At 40.5% G+C, this 23,575-nt stretch overlaps 1 protein-coding gene across 1 annotated transcript; it reads right to left on the bottom strand.

The window, feature by feature from the left end:
• Positions 1-5,532: 5,532 nt before the first annotated feature.
• NXNL2 (nucleoredoxin like 2) lies at positions 5,533-13,396 on the bottom strand. Its single transcript, XM_064735948.1, has 2 exons — positions 12,983-13,396; positions 5,533-6,123 (listed from the first exon to the last, which is right to left on the bottom strand). Exons 1-2 carry the CDS (start codon positions 13,282-13,284, stop codon positions 5,955-5,957), a joined length of 471 nt encoding a protein of 156 aa, XP_064592018.1. The 5' UTR covers positions 13,285-13,396; the 3' UTR covers positions 5,533-5,954.
• Between the last annotated feature and the right edge of the window lie 10,179 nt (positions 13,397-23,575).

Raw genomic sequence — 23,575 nt, 5'->3', positions numbered from 1 at the left:
TGACTTTTTAAAACACATCTGGTAAGCAGATTATAAACCACAGCTCAATTTGTGAGCAAGAAACATTCTGCATGGACTCAAGAGTTGAGTGGCCAGAAATTTCCAAGCTTAAAGTACAACAGAACATAAATCACTAAGAAGTGGCCTATTAGAGGCTACTAGAGGCCTATTAGAGCCTAGGAGGCTATTGAACTTTTGTGCATTCTTACACAAAATACCTGTCATACTGCAAACACAGTCTACTTCACAGATTCTGGTCAGGCAGGAGGGTATTTCAACAGCTGTAGGGCAGAAAGGAGAAAGGTTCAGTCCTCCATCAGTACGAACCATGGCATACCACAGCTCTACTAGGGTTTACGTACATTTACAGCAAATACAAACTGCTGTGAAGGGGAGCAGAGCAGCATCTTTAAAAAAGGGAACTGTGTTTCAGCATGTGTACCCACTTCTTCCCTATAACCCAGAAACTGCATCCATGTGAACTCACAGCCCTCTGTCCAGCTTCTCCATCTGTGTTGCTGCTGTGTCCTTTTGACCACATCAAGGCCTGCTTCCACATACTGGCCAGAAAGTAGTTTTGGTTTGGACATTGCTAGAAGATTCAGACAAAGTTGGTGCTTAGTCTCTCAACTTAAACAAAAAGTCAAAGGTTTGAAGTTTTGAAATTTATTACCATCTAATTGAAGGGTTTTGGGGGGGGTGTTTGTTTTGGTCAATCTTGTTCATTTTTAAAGTCACACCATCTTGAATGTAGGATGAAACAAATACAGTAGAATTTTTCTGTCACAACCCCACACTTGTTCCAGCCAAGTTCCAACTTCAAACCAATTTCAAACTTCTTTCATGGTGTTACAACTACTTCAACATCAAGCAGTTAGTTCTGTCTTTCTTCTTTTCACATGTGGGACACTTCTGCCTTGGTCTCTGCTGCTGGTCTCTCCCTCTGCACCACAAACAGTAAAATCCTCCATATACTCAAAATCTTGCATGGCCTTAAATGTGCAATTGTTTGAATTTCTGTTGGAGGAGGTGATAATGTGTCAACTTTGAATAGAAATGGAGATATTGTTAATGTGAATACTCTTCTAATGATAGGAGTTAGTTAATGTATCACTAAAAGCGGCACTCTTCATAAGCACAAGTAGCTGCAGCACGTCATATTGATCCAGGGAACAGAGTATGTGTTTTTCAGTGTTGATAAACAAAGCCAGGACTGGGACCCCAGGATACAATTAAGATGTCTACTCATTCCCCTTGCCTGCCCCTCATTCTCTGCTCTCGTCATTAGATACGACTATATGTGGTAGCAGCTTTATGAGGTTTTAGAGAGGATGTATCTAGATGTAGACCACGGAATTTTGCTTTGGTGATGCCAACAAGATACAGCTGTACTCCAATTTATGTCTGTACTGGGTCACAAAATGTGTATGCATTGGCATTGCATCAGCACACATGGAGCTTCAGAGCACCCTTCAAACATGTCAGCCTTCAGAGATGGTATTCAATGGGTTATTATGTATTATACTGGGAGAAGCCAGGGGCAGAGAGACAGAGTTCCTTGCACAATGAAATAGACATTACAACCCCCAATGTACCACTTGAGGCTGGCAGTATTGCTATTAATTTCCAAGTAAGAAATAAACATAACCAGGAGATTGCTGCATAAATGAAAAATTGCTAAAAACATCCTCTTCTATGCTCAAACAGGCATGCTATCTGTTGAAGAGAACTTAAGGCTTTGACAGTCCTGCTAGAAACCTGAGTGCCTTTCAAAACTAAACTGAAGCTACTGCCAAAGAAGAGAATCTCAGTAAATGGCATGGTTCTGGGACAAAGCCCCACTTATTCAAATAAAATAACTTCCTTTGAAAACAATTTTGATCCAAGCATGAGTATTAGTAAATTTTATGTTTGCATGGGAAATGTGCCCTCACGTTATACTTGGAAAAAGAGTAATCGCTGAAAAATACATCCTTGGATGTCCTGTATGCACTTAAGGTTATTTGTACAAGAAGGATTGGGGAGCTTTGGCTACTGCCTATACAGAATTGTTGTTTATTGTTCTAAGAATCTATTGATTTGTCAATGTCCTACAAATCCAAGTAGCCAGAGTTACTGGAACAGCCAGTACAAACACTTCCAGGACAGTGCTTATATCTATTTACAACCTGCCTACAACTTCTGTTTGTCTGTTTGAATTGCTAGGGCTCCCACCTCAGTTCTGCCCAGTGAGAAGTCTACATAAGAACAACCCTGTGCCAAGTTTCTTTAACTTCTCCTTGAAGTATTTCTTTGGGACTGTACCACTATGTTTAAATGCAGTGTTTTTGGATAGAAATAGCACCTTCCACAGCAAGTTCTTCACCTGACATCAGAAAGTCAGTGAGACTGATCATTGAACTTCATCCACTAGAGAAATTTAAATGACATTGAGGAGGTAAAAGGCTTAAAAGTGTTTCTCTCTGGTATTGGTCATTTATATGTCCATCTTCACAGAAACTACCAGAAAAAAAATTACAGTTGCTCTTTTATGAATATTGCCTGCAGAGAGAACATGTAACAGTTAAACTCTTATCTGGTTTTAAGAAAAAACTCAGCTGTACAAAAGGCAAAACAAGGCTGTGCACAGGGTGGAAATGAAACGAAAAGCAAAAATAAAACCCTGTCATGTATGTACCAACTACTACTTCTGTCCTTCAGAACAGCTGTTTGCAGTCTAGATTTAACTCATACTTCAGGAAGAACTACTGAGATTTTGCATGTACTCTCAACTGAGAAGAAAAGTAAAAGATTTAGTGTTAAAAATGCATATCGAGATATCATGACAGCATTTCAAGGAATTTTCAAGTACCTACTTTAGGTGTTTTTCTTCAGCCCAAAATATCATAATTGAAGAGTTTAGGTGAATAAACAGATATTTAACACGCCCTTCCCCCCTATTTTTAAGCACATACATTTAAATACATCATAATACTATTAAAGTTTGAAAACAGCAGCTCTGGAGGAGGAAGAAGGAAAGTTTTTTTGGGAGAAGGGTTAAGGAATAAAAGGAATAAAAGATTTAAAAAGAGAGAGATTATTATTGCCTTTTTGATGTTTACTTCATGTCTGAATTTGCCACCCTTTCTGCTTTGCCTCTTCCTAAAATAAGAGTCACAGGACAGCCTGCAGCACTCACCTGCAGCAAGTCTCTACAAGATTCAGGCTATTTATCAATTCACAAAGTATCAACTTACAATCCTTGCCATTTTTCTTAGTAAAGTAATTGTCCATAAAGCCTACAACAAATTCAACACCACTCGTTCTTAGCAATTTTAGCATATATCAATCCATAAATTATTTACTAATAATGGACAATATCTTGTCCAGTGGAATTAGGAAGAATGCTCCTCTTCTTAACTTTACTTTTTCTTTAGTTTACTCCTTTAAAAAGGTGCAGCATCAACCAGTATCACTATGCTGCTGCCTATTGTTGTATTTTTAAAATGAGGGGTTTTTTCCTCACTCCACTGAAAAAGTACTGGTACTCACTAATATTCAAGGTGACTGTGACTAAATATAGAGCATAGAAAGTCATCAGTGAGCTGAAGAATAATTTAAGAAAGCTAAAGGGACAATTCTGTACATTCTAAGACAAGTACACTGAAAGTTCCATTTCCAAAGAACACACATCCCAAGTAATAATAAGCTTACAGCTGACCCACTAGGATTTGCTTCTCTAATTTCACAAGGTATTGCTAATAAGAAAATATTTTGCACGACTCTGTACTTCATCTAAGTCATATATGGATTATTTTAGCACTGACAAGGAAAACAATTTTCTGATATTCCAAACACCGATGTGCAAAACCAACAGTCCTTGACTGAAGTCACACCAAGCTTTTTACAGCGTATATATCTTTGTTTCATCATTATGAATTTTTAGCTAAATTTTACTTGGAACTTGTGTTACTCAAAGGGCCTAGGTCCATCTCTGTTATAAAATACTGAGTTCTTTCATATATGTGCATATAGACAAACAAGAATCAAGATATCAATCATCTTGAATCAAAATATCTTGGCTGAAGTAATGCCTGATATCTGATAATAGGGTGCAGTGGATATTTTTGCTATAAAAATTTTTCCACATTCAGGTAACCTATTTTCAAACTTTTGGAAAAACTTTGATAATTGTTTTTCTCATCCTATATTTGAAATACATCTGCTATTTGGTGGTTTCAGAACAGCAGGGAGAGCTCACATCTCACTTGCACAAAAAATTTCCTAAGGAGCTTAGCATTCATTAGGAAAGACGATGAATACTAATATGGTGAGATGGCACAAATTAGAAATTGTCTGTGTATACCCAGATATAATTTTTGAAATAGCTAAAAGGAGCACAGCACTCACAGCTCTGCTGAATACTTTCTAGAGTGATTATTTTCCATTTAAAAACCAGTTTCTCTGGTGTACTTGCTTCTTACCTACTGTGAAGTACATGTAACTTTTTACATTTCCACTCTTCAGACAATTTTTTTTCACACACATTAAAGTTCAGACCCTCTTTGTTAAGTTTTCTAATGGTAAGGCAAACGTACCTCAACAAATAATAGAGATAATGGTGGATGGGGTCAGCAAGGCAATAACTGCAGACGGGAGACATCACAATCAGGGTTTTGTTTTAAGGCTGAAGTGGTGACTCTTCATGCAAAGAACTGTCTGCGGAACAACCACACTCTGAGGAATCAGCACTCTCGGGTGCCTCACTGAATGCCTCTACACTAACCCACGCAGCCCAGGGGATGGACAGGCAGTCACAATTCTGGGTGCAGCGGCAGGACTGTGACCCCCTTGGGGTCGCAAAAAGATTTGTGGGGACACTACACACAACTGGAGAGCTACAATTGGTGGATGCAGGCTCTCTTACTCCAAATTGAGTCAGCCAGACTTCAAGTGTTAGAAGCATAAGTGCTTGTAATGGAAACAACAACAGCTCTGTTAAAGTCTTTAAGTTCCAATCAGCAAACACTCAAGCTTGCATGGGAAGTGGTTTTTTTGGCTCATTAATTGCATGAATGTCTGGGCTGGGCCGCCAACCATGAAGAGACAGCAAATCAAGCTGTGCTTTAGATACAACATGAACATTCATCAGAGAGACCTGGTATAATTGTTGATGTTTGCTTCTACATATTTTGGCAAAAGAAGAGATGGAAAATGGTTTCTTCTTAACCTGACTGATGTTAACTCAGATGCCAACATAACAGAACCATGGAATGGCTTGTGTTGGAAAGGACCTTAAAGATCATCTAGCTCCAATCCTGTGGAATTGGAACTTAGCTTATAGGGCAAAGTTTTAAAACCCATGGTTAAGGAAAACTGAGTAGAACTATAAATAAATATAAATAAATCCCATAAAAGTAAAATAAAATGTATTTAAAAGAATACTAACATAATATTTCTTCAGTACTGACAAGCAAATATGTTCTGTTTAAAAGTCATGACATTTTCTGATTATTCTTGTTAAGGTAGATAAGGAAATACATGAGACATATTTCATAAACAGTTATTTATTAAAGCAAACAGTTTCATTTTCTTAATAAAATGTGCTAATCACCTAAAAAAAGTCATCAATAAATAGTTTTTTTGCATTTATTTTTACTGTGTTGACTTAGCAAAGTAAGTGTTTGCATAGATTTCAAACGTTTCTATTATTACTGTCTAAACAGCTGATTCTTCTGAAGTTCTTTAGTATTATTTGGAACATTGTGTTTCATATTAAATATCACAGATAGAACAATACAACAATAATTGCATTTTATGACACTGGAATAATTGGTTTTCAAGTCAAATCCAAAATTTGTTTATAAGCAAAGGTAAATAAGTCTTACCCTTCTCATTCCGAACAAAGCAAGAGTCTTTTCAGAGCTCTACCAACTTTTCCACTATGCCTTTTATTGCTTTTATTTGACAACATTTTAGCTAGAAAAATTCTGAAAGATATCTGCACCCTCAAGCCAGTTCCGGAAACAGGACAGCCCTTTGTCTCTGATCTGCTTTCTTCCCTTGTCAGTAATGACTTCGCCAGTTTGTTTCACAATCACCAGCTTAGGAATTGCTGTTATGTTGTATTTCTTCTTCAGATCACTGTGGGAAAAAATGAAAAATAAAACACACCATTAGGAGCATTTAAGAAAATCCCTAGTGTCTTTACAAAGGCTACTCTGGCCAGGACACATGGGAGAGCAGAAGTGATGAGTGCCTGGGCTTCCCCAGAGTTTGAGGCAGAGCACTGGGCAGTGTCAGGAGATGAACAAGGCTGCAGCTGGAAGCCTACACAGTGAAAGGTAGCTCTGAGAGTTAAGAGAGCTGCAGCATCCTTCCTGTAAATGCTCATCGCTGCTGCCTGCAGTTTCCACAGGAGAAGAGGCTCTTGGAGATGTAAAAGATGTCCATAGAAGCAAAGTCTGATATACTCTTCCAACTGTTTTTTTACTAGCCCAAAACAGATGTAGTTCTGGGTCCATTTTACAGCACAGAAGGATCTCGCTTAGATTAGTATTTGATATTCATTCCCCTACAAATACACTTGAGTGTCCCATAGTGCTACTTCCTGCAATCACCATTAAAGAAAGCATGATACACCAATCTTTTTGTGTAAATGGAAGAGACTGAAGATACTCCTTAAACTCCCTCAGAGAAACAAGCCCTCTACAGACAGAAAAGTGAGCAATCAAAATATTTGGGATAAGAGCCACCCATCTATGTTGCCAGACAAAAAAAATTCAACACCTCCTCTGCACCTTTAGAAGAACCAGAGGACAGACACAAAACAGGCAGTAACAGAACAGCCAAATTCCAAAACACTAACAACATCTCTCTCAAAGCATACTTAAAATACTAAATGGAAATATGCTGCCTGAGCGGCATCACCACAAGCAAGAACATTTGCTGTATGAGGTTCAAACACCACAGAAATTTGAGTAGGAAAAAAATGTAGACATTGCTAAAAAATGCTTGACACTAATACATAGACATTCCCAATGATTTCCTGGGAGGTAAAAAAGTACTGAAAAAAATAAGACTTAAGTGAAATACTGACCCAGATAAGGCATACCTGAAATGTGCCCTCCCTTCTCTATTTTTCCTTAAGAGAAGAAAAATCAACTGGTGAAGCAAACTGCTCTGCTATTTTGTTGGCTGAGCAATAATGCAGAAAATATTATGGAAGCAGCAATGTGTATGAACCAGGTTTTCTTCCTCAGAGAATTGTGATGTACAAGGAATCAACAAACATTTCCCACAGACCTTTCCAAAATCTGCTAAAACAGGTGAAAAAAACACATTCCACAGCAAGTATGCATAGAAGCCATGTAAAACTACTATCACCTTGTTATAGGTAGATATTGAGACGATTGGCTTTCACAAATAAGGGATGACTATTGTGTCAGTATTAAGAAAAGTTGTAGTGATGTATAGTTATGTTATTAGAGTTTAGATGTCCTCTGTTCTCCCCATAACTCTCTTTCCCCCTGCCATTGTGACCATCAGACTGCCTGGGCTGTCTATGTGGTAAATAGGTATGATTCGTGCTGACAAAATTGAAACAGTAATCAATATTGATACAGTAATTAATATCTGGAAATAATAAAACAGTTAAAAGGTGTAATGCCAAGAAAGAAAGGGAAAAGAGGCATTCCACCGCCCACCCCCCTCCCCTTTCCTGCAGATGTGCAAGGCAGAAAAAAGCAAGAGATAACAGTTACTAAAAATTAACAGAAAGAAAGGAAAATTTGGTTGGGTCCCAGGAATATGCTAATTATATGAGATTTATTGCTTTGATGCTTAAATATATTATTATGTTAGTTTTGGCTTACATTATACTAGCTCAGTGCACATGTGTAACCCAAAGGTGAGTTAAAGGACATCGAGGAAGAGGAGAGGCCTTCATCAGAGGTGACCCCCAAAGAATGATGCGACCACCTAAATGAGTGGTGAAGCATGCGCAGTACAGGTGGTGATGGAGGCAGAGGTAGAAGTGTGATGAATCAAAAATGGGAGAAGATGGCACTGACATATGGCATAAAAGGGGGAATTTTCACTTGACAAGCTCCTACGTGAGGTGGCAGGGGTCCAAGGACCCTGCACTCCATACCCGCATGGTTATTTTTTTTGCTTATGCGCTATTATTGGAACCAAATTATCCCCTATTTTAACTAAATTATATTGTCAATATTTTAACTGTATCCAATTTTATATATTCTAAGCTATTCAATTAAAATTGCTGCTACATTTAATATTGTTTGGGTTTTTTTTTTTTTTTTTGATGATGGGATAATTGGGCAGATATAACATCTAGGAGAGATAAAAGAAGGCTGCACGCGTGCCCCTTGCATGGGGCAGTTGGGAATGGAAAAGCTTGGAGCTTAGGGGGTGCAGCATGGCAACACCTGACCTCCAATCAAGTTACAAGAAAGAAGTCTCCACTGATAAATGGCAAAGAGGAGCTGACTGACAGACTTTGGGAGTGGCCAGGGCTGGCTAATGCAATGCCCAGGGGTATAAAAGACTGAGCATCCATCTTGAAGACTAACTGGCTACGTGGTTTGCACATATACCATGTAGCCAGTGCTGCAGGTTTTTCCTTAGGCAGTCCTTTGTTGTATTTTTGTTAAGGTTTAATAAACCTTTTTAAATTTTCAAATTGTGAGCAGCTGTTTCTCACAACCTCGTACCACCTGAATGACAGACAAGATGGGTGGAAGACTTATTGGTTCAGTGAACGATAAACACAATTGTATCAATCACAGACAGAGCCCTAGGAGACTGAAGACATGGAATTTGTTATGGAACTGGAATCTTACACATTACTTTCCTAAGGGAATGCACATATCCAGCCCAGCATGGCACCTTGTTCAGACAGCCTTAGGGCAGAAGGTTGCCTGCATCACACCAGACTGAAGCGTGCACAGATTTTGCTCACATTTGTGTGCAGCTTTCAAGATCGGTGGACCTGAAGAGGGCTTAGAAAGAGTTCTGCAGACAGTGCTTCTTAATCACTGTGTACATAGGCACATGTGCTTACAAAAATTACTTTTTAAAAGTTATTAATATCATTCTCTCTGATAGGGACCTAAAATCTCATGATTCACCTCCACAAGCCACATATGTCCCATGGGACTAACTCCAATGGCAACTCATGGTATCATTAAACTATAAATAGAAATAAAACCCATGACATTAAGACTGAGGCAAACTGGAAGGCATAGCCATTGTTAGATCTTTTTATTCTTAAGAGAACATTGGATGAAAGTTTCTGAGAGCACAGATTTTGTATTTCTAGAAAATACTGGCATTAGCTGAGAGATAATTTTCTTCACAGCACCCTTCATGGTGCGTGCCAAAACAGCACTGAATAACACATGAGTAATTTAGCTATTGCTGAACAGTTCTAATGCAGCACCAGGGCCTTTTCTGCTTCTTGTGCTACCATGCCAGTGAGTAGGCTGGTGGTGCACAAGAATCTGTGAGGAGGCAGAGCTGGGACAGCTGATCTCAAACGATCAAAGGATGCTCCATATCATGCAACACTATGATTAGCTGTAAAAGCTGAAGAAAGAAGGGAGGAGGGATCAACATTCAGAGCCAGGAGATTTATCGTCCCATGCAGTCATTACAGGATGAGGCTATCCTGTGCTGGAAGCTGTTAAAATATCCTTCAGGGAATGGGAATTAGTGAATGAATTTCGTATCTTGCTTTGCTTTTGCTTTATCTATCAAACTGTTTTTATTTCAACCCCTAAGTGTTCTCACTTTCACCGTCCACATTCCCTCCCCATCCCATGGGGACAGGGAGCGACCCAGCAGCTGTCTGGGCCTGGCTGCCTACCCAGGCTGAGCCACAGCACAAGTATCTTTATGTAAGGGCTCAAGATCTATGGGCAAGAGCATTCCTGAGATGAAGACAACATGGGCAGATAAAATATAATCTTGGGAACATAAATGGTAAATTTTATACACATGTGTAATGTGATATCTGGAAACACTTGTATTATAACAGCTTTCCCTTGGAAGTGCTGTCATGTGAAAGGGATGGGCTTCTTGCTCATCTGCTTCTAGTAGTATGCCCTGTAATACAGCTGTAAGTATTTTCTTTTAGCTGTGAAACTTCTGCATTGTTAAATTTTAAGTCATAAGCATGCATGTCACATGCTGGGGATTCAGTTTTAAAGTGTCTGCTGAGATTTTGCAATAGCAGTCTAAAAAGTCTAAGAACTAAGCAATTGCTCTTAACTGCTCAGATACTTAACATTATTCTATCTATAACATCTCATCCTCCCCAGTATTTCTGCAGGTGCCAATCTACCCTCATACATAAAGCTTCCTAATACAAAATGTACATACAACCTTTTCATTTTCTTTTTATGGGCATTTTCCATAATTCTAATTTTTACTGAGCTGTACAGGCCAACTCAGTAAATACCTGCCTACCTGGAAGCCTGCAAGAACTACTGTTGACACCAGGCACCCTCACAAAAACTGATGCTTTTCATCACAAGGTTCAGTACAAACACAGCAGTATGTCTTTGTGTGCCATTATCAAACATCAGTCCTATTTAACACCCTTTGCTGTTGATGTTCTGTCCAACACCTGCTTTTCCTCTCTACTACCCTCCTTTCTCTTCCAAGCGTTCACTTCCTACCAGGCAGTCTTCACACTCCACTTCAAGAATCAAAATACTGTGCCTCAGGCAACAAAAAAAATTTACACCAACCTCAGAGAATAAAAGGATCAGGAGCAGTATTTCCCATTACTCATGCCACAGACCACATAGGTCTGTAAAGGTGCAGTCCCACCTCTGGGAAATAGCCAGGACTGACAGCATGGAAGAGCCTGGAGATCCTGCTTTGAATTCAGTATTCTGTTTCTCTGAAGGTAGGCTTGACACTGCAGTGTTAGGCTCTACACAGTACAAGAATGAATGCTGGCTATTTCTTAAGAAAAATTAATCACCAATGCTTCTGTTCTTGAAAAGTATTTTGGATGGCACACTTAAAATTGGCTTTCTTATGTCTAGAAGAGACATCAGTCCATGCTGCAATTATGTATCTTAAACACTGAAGCAACCAGCTAGGATATCTTAACCTCACTGAAGATATTAAATGCCTTCTTTACACAGTCAAAACCAAGAGCCAACTCAATTAATTGCAATGGAACTTTAAAAATAATAATGAAATTTAAAATATTAATAATACAATTATCTTACCCATTTTTAAAAAATTATATTTTTAAATAGAACTAGTACCTAGCCAGAATTATAGTTTGGAGTAGTGACTACACATCTGCACTAAGTCTACGATGATTCACCAGTACCCCTGACACCAAACTACCAGTTAATCCAGTCTAAGCACCTTGAAGAGCTCCACACAGTCTTTCATTGCTACACACGAGAAACACAACTCCAAAAACATGGCTGGTTCATATCCCTCTCCATTCTGTTCTTCAGTAACCACTGCGATCTCACATCATCTGGCAGGACAAGCCACGATGATGAGTCCAGAACTTGTCCAGAACTGTGAAGGGCATTACAGGATGACACACAAAAGCCAATTAAACAATCTCTTTGCCCCCATCTGCATTGAGCAAGAGCAGTCAGAAATAGACCTCTAATCCACAGAGGATGAAGCCGTAAGCACATTCCCATGGGCCAAGCCGAACAGCTTGCTGGGTGCGGGACTTCAAGGGCTGCATTTCCTGATGGAAATTTGCCTGCACTCTATTATGTTTAGTAGATATCAAATACAATTACTGCCTGGGAAGATTATAGAGAACTGAGCAAAACAATATTTAAGTCAGTGGGAAAAAGGTCTAACATAAATTGGTAGTGGGCATCCAGAAATGAGCCAGGAAAGGATGAAATTGTTCCTGGCTTTAAGTAATTTGCTCTTGAGTTTGTTAAACTGCACTGAAAAAACAAGATTAGCCAACATGTTCCCTGTTGAGTGAGTAGCTGGGGTGTTACACACCAGGTAGCATACTGGGATGGATCTAGAATTAAAAGGAAAGATAGAAGCTACTAGAAGCACTAGAAAAGATTCCTTTCTTAAAATAATTGATTTGGCTGCAAGTTTTATTACCCAATCTCTATTTAAAAGTCATATTACCTTCTTGACTGGTACCACCTGGAAAAAAAATTTCTACAATCAACTCATTTTAAACTCTCATTTAAAGAGAGGGGGAAAAAAATCTCTTTATCAATATTTACATGTATTTCAAGTCTCCAGTTACAGGCATTTCAGTAACCCTGAACATCTTACTTGTCCTCCTGTAATCCCAGTCTATACTTATAGGAGCTAAATCAGATTTCTGAAAGTCATCCAAATGAGGCTCCATCCTTGACTTAGGTCATCAAAACACTTCTTGGTATCATCCTTCACCCTGTTACTTACACACATGCCCTTTCCTTTTGCTGTTTTCATGAGCAAGCTGCCTATAGGAATGTCACTTTGGAAACGGAGCAGCACAGGAGTTCTACACCCCAGTACCAGGTGCAGTGCGCCACCGCTAAACTCCAGCTGATAATGTATCTGTCTGAAATTCTTCACAGTTTCCTCTGCTTGAAGTAGTTCAGTTACAAGTTTTGCTGCCTTCCTTTGCCTTTTTCCCAGAGCACTCACCTAGACAATGCAGACCAACCTTAGTAACAATTACCGCCGTGCTGAAAAGCAATCACTTGATCCTCACTTGCCATTCGTTTTTACCTCACTCATCTCTTTAGCACACGGGGTCTTTACTCTCTGAACTCTCGTTCACAGACCTTTTCGCTCCCAAGGGAGGTGCACAAGCCCGCGTTCTTTACGTGTGGGACGGGCTAAAACCCGCGAGCGAGCAGCGTGGCAGCCGCGGCTCCAGCGGGAAGGCAGGCGCGGGATAACGGGGCAGGGGCGGAGGTTCGGGGCACCTGCTGTGCTGGGGCTGTCCGAGGGCAGGGCCGCCGGTACTCACTGCTTGTAGGGGTCGTGGAAGGGCAGCGCCAGCCAGTCCCCGTGCATGGCGCGCATGTAGCCCAGCATCTCCTCGGCGCTGTGGTCGGAGGAGATGAAGACGACCTCGAAGGGGGCGGGCGGCTCGCTCTCCTCCAGTAGCTCCGTGTAGAAGTCGCAGAGGACGGGGGTGAAGTCGCGGCACGGCGAGCACCAGCCGGCGGAGAAGTACAAGCCCACGACTTTGTTCTGCAGGGCCTCCTCGGGGTCCACGCTGCGGCCGTCCTTGCTGACCAGGAGCCGCCCGCTGAACACATCCACCATGCTGGCACGGCCGCGGGCCCGAGCGCTCCCCGGGGACCCTCCCTACTTCCTTCCTTCCTTCCCCCAGCGCCGCCACAGCGCCGCGACACCGCCGTCACCACACGGCCACCGTGCCATGGCAGCGCCGCCGCCGCCGCTTTATAGCGCCCGCCGCCACAGGGCCCGCCCCCGCCCCGCGCAGCCCCGGAGCGCGGCCCCTTGCCCCGAGCGCCCCCTCCTGGCGCAGGAGCTCGGTGCACACCGAGGGCGCTGACGGCGCCGAGCTCGAGGCGAGTTCAAAGCGCAGCCCCGTGCGCCCGCCCCTTCAGCGCACCATGGAGATGCCGCCTCTCTCCTGGAGGTCTGGCCACCAGCCTCAGAAATTTTGACAATAAAATTTTTATTATCAGGAGTCCTGTACTTTCTTTTTTTTGGTAACATGAAAATTATCTGAATTCTGGATGTAAAAGGGGTATTTATTCTCTGTCCCAGTAGATAAGAGGAATTCTCATTTTATTCCAGCACAATTATCATGTGTTTGGGTTGAATAATGCTTTTTCTCCTCCAGCTGACACTGAGTTAGAAATTAATAAAAATTGTATTACAAATAAGAAATCTTTTTTTCCTGCCTAAAGCAAACTGCAAAAACGGAAATGAAAGATGATTTGGTGGTAGGGCTATTAAATTACAGTTTAATTAAAGGATCATGATGGGATGATAATCAAACCTGGTACATTTTCTCCTTTCCATGAACTGTGCAAAACCCAATTAAAGAGAATTTGTCTTAAAAAAAAATTATTGGCATCCTCCAAAATAAATTCTAGTGTTTATAATGGATACTTCAAGTGTCTAATGAAGCTAGCTTAAAAATATTTCACATTAAAATGGTGTGTACAAGTCCATTATAGGATTTACTCTTCAGTTTTTTCCCTGTTTTAATCTGCAACCTCTCAAAAATCTGTCAATTTTACTTACAGAAAAGATAAAATTGTGACAAATATGTATTATGATTCAAATACTTAGCTCTGTGGAATGGTCCTTAGTTATGAAGAGTACTTGCTTGGGTAAATTGCAACCAAGTTTATAGTGAAATTAAAGTCCAGTTTCTACATCTGACCATGTTCTGACCATATAGTATGAACAGTGAAAACAGAGATACTTCAAGACAGAATTCCAGTTTAAATTTGCATAGGAATAAACTGAACACAAGTATTCTCCCCCACATTTATTTCCTTTTGACGTCTTTTTGAAACATGCTTTTCTTCCACTGACCTGACAAAAAATTTTTCTTTGTCTATTTGCTCTGTCCTGAGTGAAAAAGGACATGGTCTTGTTTAAAATAGTTGAAGATGTGAAAGGAAAGAGAGAAAACCCAAAGATGAGCCTCAGAAGTAACACAGCAATCTTGGGGTATTTTTCAGTAAGCTCATCAAAACTGGTTGTAGGGTCACTTTGAATTGGGAGCTGTGTTCCTACCGTTTCTCTTACCCCTTTTGCCTTTCATTATGAAGATTTACTGCTAATTAAAAGACTGTTTGTTTCTTGTGCAAAAGTTCACACATTTAAAAGAAAATAGTTCATTCATCATTATTTTCTAAGAGAATCTTTGGAATTAATCTTTACAGAGTAGACATTTTAATTTATTTCCAAGTATATCTGGACTAATATGTTACTTCAATTCTGATATTCTACTGGAGAACCAAAAACATTGCTTAGGTGTTTAAAAAGTAGCCTTTATTCAAATACTGTATTTCTCCACTTTTCATGGAGGGTTAAACTACATTTTTTCAAACCCAGGTAGTCATCTACTTCCAGTAGAGAACGGACATCTAAAACAATGTAGTTCTCCCATCTGTCACATCTCCTATCAATCCTTTCTCCAACTTTTGAGTTGTGCAGTTCTCCACTTCAAAATTCCTCCAGATGTCAAAAGTAGAAGACAAAAGGAACTTTGAAGGTTGCCTGTTCTTAAAATAACACAGATGAGAAATTAGGCTCACCTGAGTTTTTGATTTGCCATTCTGATTGCTTTTGTGAGACCATTGTGAAATAGGATGGAGACAAAGCATTTGGAGCCTGTAAAATCATCAAAAAATGGAAAAAAAAGTTTCCATACAAGTTCAGGCTGCCATAGATACATTGTTGACATTCCTACCAATGTCTCTTTCCATTGGTGGTGAAAGTGTATTTTCTCAGGTATTATGAGTGGAAGCAATGACCCGGGGAACTTCCAACTGTTCCATTTGTACAGATTAGGAAGCTGGTTAGCCAGAAAAAGGGCTATGCCATGACAAAAGAACATACCGAGACTGTCTTTGAGACCTCTAGGTATGGAGAAAAAAGTTGATAACTACATACATTTCCCTGGGGAGAAGAGCTGGATGTACATGACAGTGATATTAAACTTCTTGAAGCTCTTTGAGGAACAGCTACTGGGCATGAGGAACCAGACACCTTCCCTCAGGAAGCTTAAGGTGATCAATTCTCTAAATGTATCAAAGATTCACTGAAAATGCTGCATAACATGGAATATCTTGTCTTGCACCTGCCCTTGAACTGACTACAGAGACATTTCTCCATGACACTAACATGGACCAATAAAGAAATGTATGATTCATACCAGAGAGACTCAGACCTGTTTCAGTTAGAAAAGTCTTCTAGGACTGTTCTTGTTAGTGGTGTTAACACCGTGGTGATTTATTCCATCCCCAGTCTCCCCTTGGACTGAAAATATTGGAGCTTCCTTATGCAGAACCTGTGGGCCTGTCTCAAGTGTGTTGGATGTGATGTGACACTATCAGAAAATCTGCACACAATGCTCATCCAGTGGAAGCCTCTGGGGAATTCCAGGATAAAGTGAAACAAAAACTTCCTACCACAAAAAACTGTGCTTATGATTTTGCTAGAAAAGAGCTTTTTGTTATTGAATTTACTATACAATTTTTAAGGTAACAGTATTTAGTCCTGTCTCTAATCTAAGCCCAAGACTTTTAGTTTATTTGTGCTCACATTGCAAAGATTATCCTACTTTCCTTGTGAGTTGTGCTTCAGTTAACACTGAACTTAATTACATATCCAGATTTTGACGCACAATTGAGAATTTAAAAAAGAAAATATGAAGACTCTGAATCATAAACTCTTGCTTTTAATGGCATAGGGTAGCATGCTGAGAAAGACCTGTAGAAGAAATGAACTGGAAGTAAAAATGTTCAGACTTGCTGACTCCTAAGTAATATAAGAAAATACAATATATGCTCAGAACAAAAGAATTCCATACATCCATGGTGGCAGAGTTAATGTCTCTGTAAGCTATACACAAGATAAAGTGTGAGAAGGTTCTGAAAGCCTGTCTAGGTCTTTAAGGAACATACCCATTGCTCTGTCCTTCATGTACCTTCTTCATAGCTGGCACAGGTCTGAGTAGTGAATTTGACCCAATAAATATTTGCAATAAAGAGTCTCTTAAAACTCATGTTATATGCATGATACTGGATTTTCAAATGAAAAGTTACAGAACACCAAGTTTCAATCTGCTTATAATTCTTAGGCATTCTGTAGGAAATGCATACCATCATTACACAGTTGATATTGGCAGGCTGTATATCCATCCAGTGAGAAGCCATGAGGCAAAAGCTGACTAAATTCACTCAAAGGAGAGTGTCACCTGGTTGAGGGCTTATTGGCCCTGTGTACAATTAATCATTAGTGCACCATCTACTTAATTATAACCTGATGAAAACATGCAAATGACAAAACTAATAAAGATAAATTCTGGTTGGGCAGTACTGCATATAGTGCAATCCCTGAAGAAGTCATATTAGCAACTGGCCTTGGTGAATCCCATTATGTGTGACTATTAGCCAAACAGAAAATCAGAACATACAGAATAAAGGAAACACATCCGTGGATTAAAGAGTTACATTTGTAGCAATCACTGATAAAATTTTGTAAAATTGCTGGGTTTTTAAAATTCCTTTTCATAATACATAAAAATATGTTTTACAGGAGAGAGTTATAATCTGAGTTACTGGTGAGAAAGCAGGCAAAGTTACTCACCACAGTGTATATAGTGAAAAAAAGGAATAGCAACTTTCTTGATCTCAAGCCAACACATTAACCTATGAGCTCGGGAAAGAAGCCAGTGCACAAAAAATTACTGAGCCAAAAAAATTAAATTTTACTGTACACAACCTGCCAACTAAAGTAGTTATTGCATATTCATAGCATTCCTTAGACCTGACACATTCAGAACACCTTTTCCTCAGCTGGGTTCAGGATCTTACGACATAGTCAGCAGTGATACAGATATGTAGTGAATGCTCCTTCGTGATTGTTCTTGGAGCTGCTTCCCCTACATAACCTCCAAACACAAAAGAAATAATACCAGCTTTTCTCCAGTGGGAAAAGTAATCAAATAAGTAGAACGCTTTTTTATCTTAATTACTTACTATTTTATTAATTTTATTTCAATTCTTTGGTGCCTATTGCTGCAGACACCAAGGGTTACCTGTTAGGGAATCTTACTTTTCCTTCCTAAGAGACACTGGGATGTAGCTTAGTATTCTCACCACAAAGACATCTGCCATCATCAAGACTGAATGAGAGTTGTAGCAGCTACCACCTAACCAAAATATTTCAGTACAGAAGATACTGTAAGGTATACCTCCTTTTCTTTTGTTTTCCTTTTTTTGAAGCAACAGATTGCTAGCAATAAGAGGCAATAAATATCAGAGAACACTGTGCTGGTGAGGCCTCACTTTGGGTCCTGTGTGCAGTTTTGGATGCCACAACATCAAAAGGCATTAAGCTATCAGAGAGCATCCAAAGGAGGGTAACAAGGATGATGAAGGGCCTTAAGGGGAAGCCTTATGATGAGTGGCTGAGGTCACTTGGTCTGTCCAGCCTGGAGCAGACTGAGGGGAGATCTCATTGCAGGAATGGCCTGCAATGGTGTCAGGGGACGTTTAGGTTGGATATTAAGATAAGGTTCTTATCCCAGTGGGTGATTGGGTGCTGGAACAGGCTCCCCAGGGAAGTGGTCACAGCACCAGCCTGACGGAGTTCATGAAGCATTTGGACAATGCTCTCAGGCAAGAGCAGGGTGTCCTCTCCAGGGCCTGGAGATAGACTCAATGATCCTTGTGAGCCTCTTACAAATCAGGTTATTCTTTAGTTCCACAATAGCAAATTTTAAGTAAACATTTACAACATTAGGTCTGGGTCCCAGTTTAATAAGCATTGTTGATGTAAATAAATAGCACATGTGGAAAGGGTGAAAGAATGCTCTTAAAAATGTTTAAAAATTAGCTGGATTTGAGAGTTTTCAAGGAATATTTTTTCTTTTAATCAGGAAATACTGCAGCCTATTAACAGATTCCTACTATGCAAAAAGTCTGTGATAGGAAGTGCAGCAATTATGGGTACATTCTTTCTATTTTACAGATTTTGAATTTAGGAAAGGTGTATGAACTTCTCCTTGCAGTACAAAAAGCCTGATTCAATGATCCTTTACATCAAACTTTATCCTGAGCAGTGTATCTCAAATTACCAAGTGTTAGATAGTCTAAATATCAGTGCTGTAACTTCTCTGACTTCCAAACAGGTATACCAGGGAAACAATGCAGTGTCATCTAATACAGCAGCAGCTGTGTGGCAACTAGAAACAACATTTTCACCTGCAGAAATGGAAAAATACTGTGGTAAAATTCTGCTCTAGTTCATTTGAGTTCAGTCACACTTTTCACTTCACTCTAGCCTTTTGGCAGTTTAATGTAGTAAAGAGGACATTTAGGGGTTTTTTTGTCTGAAGAGACCTCTGACTAGAGGTTTTCAGGTTCAGAGTCATCCAACACTAGATCCTGCATTTATGTGCCTTATGAGAAGTGTAAAGCTGCTTTTGAGTCTTCGTGCAGAATCTAGGTCAGTGCCCTACGGTTGTCAGAGTTTTGGTTGAAGAAAAAGGTCAGATTGTCACAAGCCCTCTGCTACAAGGAGGGGCTCCATAAGTATAATAGCAGTTTCAGTTGCTTTAATTAATTTGGTAGCTGCATACAAAAGTAATTGGCATCTGCACAACCTCTTCTGGCAAAACTTGAATAGTTCAGTTGTGGAAGGGACAGCCTGCATCTACTGCCCACCTTGTTAGCAGACTCTCTTCTAGCTAGATTGAATGATTTCATTAAACCTTGTGTTTCAGGTGGTCATTTATTGGCAAAAAAAGGACTGGGTCTAGAGAAGCCAGTAAATTTTGCAGTGCTGAAGCTAGAATACTGTTCTGCCAATAACCAAGCTGCCAATGCAGCTGTGCTGCGGCTGTAGCAGGAGTTCATATTGAGAGTTTTGGCACAGCACATTCACCTCACTGCAGTCACTTTTCTAATGTGTTTGTAGATATCCTCCCAAGACTTTTCTGTCTAGCATGCTCCTTTTCATAAGAAAGCTGTGGTTTTGCTGTTTGAATTAAGGGAATGTTCTTTTAAGGCTGGCATTCACTGTCATTTTCATGTTTTATCTAACCACTGTAAAATCCCAAAGGCCTTCCCCTTACACAGACATACACAGAATATGTAACATTCTGTAGCCTGTAGTCCCATGTGCTCTGATTTTATAATCATTAGAAGCACAGAAATAATTGAGAAAGCGATGTCACTAAATAGGCTGAAGTCTCCACTACAACTCCCCCCCCCCAAAAAGTAGTCTAAGAAAGCCATTTTCTGTTCCTTTGGTTGACTGTGAATTAACAAAACAATGACTGTACTTTAGAGCTCTAAAATAACAATTAACTGCAGAGAACGACAGATGTCAAAGATTCAGGTTTCACATGCTTGCTTCTGTGCCTCATGAACATTGACTTTCATGTAATTTTCATGGGCAATCCCTGTCCATAGTGAGGGTTTGGAATTAGATGATCTTACAGTCTCTTCCAATCCAAGACATTTTATGATTCTATCCTTTTCAGTTACATAGAAAATCATCTTGGGCAAGGAAAAGAGAAATCATACATAAGTTGATTAGAGTTGAGTAGAATAAATCCTTATGCTATTGTGGTGAGTTAACCTTGCATGACTGTCAGAAGCCCACTCAGCTGCTCTCTCAGTCCCCCTCCTCAACAGAACTGGGAGGGAAAAATGTTGAGAAAGTTCATCAGTTGAGATGAAGAAACAAACATTCTTTAGTAAGTACCATTGAAGGTAGGGCAGACTTAACCGAGGAAAAATTAATTTTTTGCAAATTGAAAAAGAGGAGTAGGATGGTAACAAAGAAAGACTGTGCCAAAAATATCTTCCTCCCACCTCTCTTCTTCCCAAGCTCAACTTTGATCCTGAATTTTCTACCTCCTCCTCCTGCCCAGCTAGTGCAAAGAAATGGAAAATAGTGGTCTGCTCGTAATACTCCATCTCTGCTGCTCCTTCATGTAAACACAAAACTGTTGGAGTTGGAAGAGACCTCTGGAGATGATCCAGTCCAAAGTGCCTGACAGGGCCAGTGAGCTAGAGCAGGTGAGAGCTGCCCATGCCGGCTGCGCAGAGGGCTCGGCCGGGGAGCCCCTTCGCCCCGGAGAAGCCGCAGCCACACCGAGGACCCGGGGGTGCCGTGGGCTGCCACAGGATCCCCCGAGGGCTCCCGGAGCCCGCCCGGGGCACGGCATCGCGGTGCGACAGAGCCGCAGCGCCGCAAGGGACGCCGTCAGACCGGGCCTGCAAGGGAGGCACCCGGGCATCCCCGCTGCCCACAGGTACATCCATCCCCGGGATTCAATACAGTCCGTGTGCCCTGGGGGCACGGCAGCCGCAGGGGAGCCTCAAGAACACCCGATGAGGGGAGCAACGAGACGTCTCTTGTCTAGAAGGTGATATGCTTCCACCTAACCCCTGCCACTCTCTCCCTGTGGCCCACATATGCCCCTTCCCTTCCCTTCCCTTCCCTTCCCTTCCCTTCCCTTCCCTTCCCTTCCCTTCCCTTCCCTTCCCTTCCCTTCCCTTCCCTTCCCTTCCCTTCCCTTCCCTTCCCTTCCCTTCCCTTCCCTTCCCTTCCCTTCCCTTCCCTTCCCTTCCCTTCCCTTCCCTTCCCTTCCCTTCCCTTCCCTTCCTTCCCTTCCCTTCCCTTCCCTTCCCTTCCCTTCCCTTCCCTTCCCTTCCCTTCCCTTCCCTTCCCTTCCCTTCCCTTCCCTTCCCTTCCCTTCCCTTCCCTTCCCCTATAAAATAATATTTTTTTGCACCAACATCTAACCTCATTTGTTTTTAATCATGCTTTTAGGTGTATTTCCAATTTTCAAAGTGGAAATTAGGTCTCTGTGTATAAAATAAATCTCTGTGTATAAATTGAAGTCTCTGTGTATAAAATGGAAAGTCTGTTTTATACACAGAGACTTAATTTCCTTTGCTCTTCTGGGTTTAAACCAGATTTTAACAGGGCTCCAGGAGAACTTCTGCTCCAATGACTGGAGCACCTTCTTCCCCTTACTGTGCCCTGACCTTGGTGTCAGCAGTGCTGTTGCTCTCACATAAACTCACTTTTCTCTCACAGCTGTCTTGCAGCATTTTGTACCCTTTCTCTAAAATGCTTTCCAGAGGCAGCACTAATAGCTTGGCTAATGTGATCAGCAGTGTCCTGTAGTGGGACTGTTCAGGCTGGCTGTGTTCTACACAAGGGCAGCACCAGCTGTTTTCTCACAAAGGCCACCCTACAACTTCTCTACTGCCAACACTTGGCATGTACACCTAATACCCCTATTTTAAATTCTTGCATCCCAGTAAATTCATCCCAAAATTTCTTCTATGGTTGAAACAATTTAGAAGAGGAATTACTTGAACACAGTCATCTTCATATTGAAGAAATTGTTAAGGCTGCTAACTATGAAAAAAATGGCTGCTCCAGACATACTTCTGGGGCTAAGCTACAGGAACAGATCACTGTGAGCAGGACATGGAGAAGATGCAGAAGGTTGAGTCCAGGATGCAAAGACCTCAATGCTGTTTATGTCACCTGCCACTAGAAGGCTGGATCTGTTTTCTACATAAGCAGTATTAAAAGTATTAAAGCCTCAAAGCAGGAGTCTTTCATGTTCACAGTAAAACCACATTTAATCCTGCATCTCCAAGTGGCTCTGACAGAAATTCTTCCTGTGAGATGGCCCTGGATCTTGAATAGAAGTAACAGAGTGAGACAGGACTTTCCCAGTACCAGAGCATCAAGACAGAGCCTTCCTTATGTTGTTAATCCCATTGCAAGGACAGCACTACATGGGTCAGGACCAACCTTAATCTGGTCCAGTCAAGAAAGGATCACTGCTTCAGAACTAAGTATTTATACCCTTACAGCTCTTGTCCAAAGGCCAGTAATAAGCAGGTTCATTTGCTGCCATACCTTGCAGGAGCCTCCTATCCCAGTGCCATCCCAAAGGCAGTTCAGGATTTCAGTCAGTTGGCAGGTAATTTTTTACTCCATAGCACCATTTTCTCTGGTGCTTACTCTGCACCTTTACTCTGCCACTCAAGAGTACTGACTAATCCCAGCTAAGAAAACCAAAATTAACTTTGAAATTGCATTTGTTATTTCCAAAATGTTTTTACTGATATAATTAGGTAGTTTACAGACAAGCAAATGTCTGAAGAATTCAAATTTCTGCCCCTGGCGGCATAGTAAATACATTTTTTTATTAATTGACTCAAAAGGATACAGGTGTCAGCAATTCGTATCTTTGCAATCTCGAACCTATATTGAGTGCAAAAAATGTACTCTACAGGGGAACATCTCAAAACAAAGCATGAAATGCACAGGCTTTCTGCAGTAAGGTTTTTAGCGCTCCTCAGATATTTTCCACATACAAGTGCATTCTTTAAAAATTTGAAGCAATTCAGATCTCCATTTCATGCTTTTGTATTATCTGGAGGAGTATGACTAGATAGTATCAATTAATAGTAATTTTAGGTAGTTGTAGTTGCAAGAGTGGTATTTGTTGAATTAAATATTCAGAATTTTTAGAACATATGGTTCTAAACATATGGTTATTTTGGGCCATTTACCTGCATAATTTGAATAATATTTTAAATATGACAATTTTCATGTGTTAAACCAAATCTGTGGAAGCCGAAATGCTAAGAATCTTCTCCTGTGCACACTGCTAGTCTTGCAATATCTTAAGTAATATCTTATCCTAGCCTAGTTAAAGGCCAGGATAATATTTGGATTTACAACATTAAAAAGCACTACCTATTGCAGTTAATCTTAATTTTCTTTTCTTCTCAGTAAAATTTAACAAAATGCATTTCTCATATAATATGAGCATCTTCCTGTTAAATCTTCCTGACAG

Source organism: Zonotrichia leucophrys, chromosome Z, assembly GCF_028769735.1.
Source record: "Zonotrichia leucophrys gambelii isolate GWCS_2022_RI chromosome Z, RI_Zleu_2.0, whole genome shotgun sequence".
In the NCBI taxonomy this organism is placed as follows: domain Eukaryota; kingdom Metazoa; phylum Chordata; class Aves; order Passeriformes; family Passerellidae; genus Zonotrichia; species Zonotrichia leucophrys.
Note: the sequence above shows the minus strand (reverse complement) of the source record. Positions and strands in the feature narration are given on the sequence as shown.

Excerpts from the sequence above, each read along its gene's own strand:
- NXNL2 (XM_064735948.1), bottom strand. The coding sequence starts at position 13,284 with ATGGTGGATGTGTTCAGCGGGCGGCTCCTGGTCAGCAAGGACGGCCGC. Across the intron at positions 6,124-12,982 it reads TTCCACGACCCCTACAAGCA|TGATCTGAAGAAGAAATACA; the intron begins GTGAGTACCGGC and ends TTTTTCCCACAG.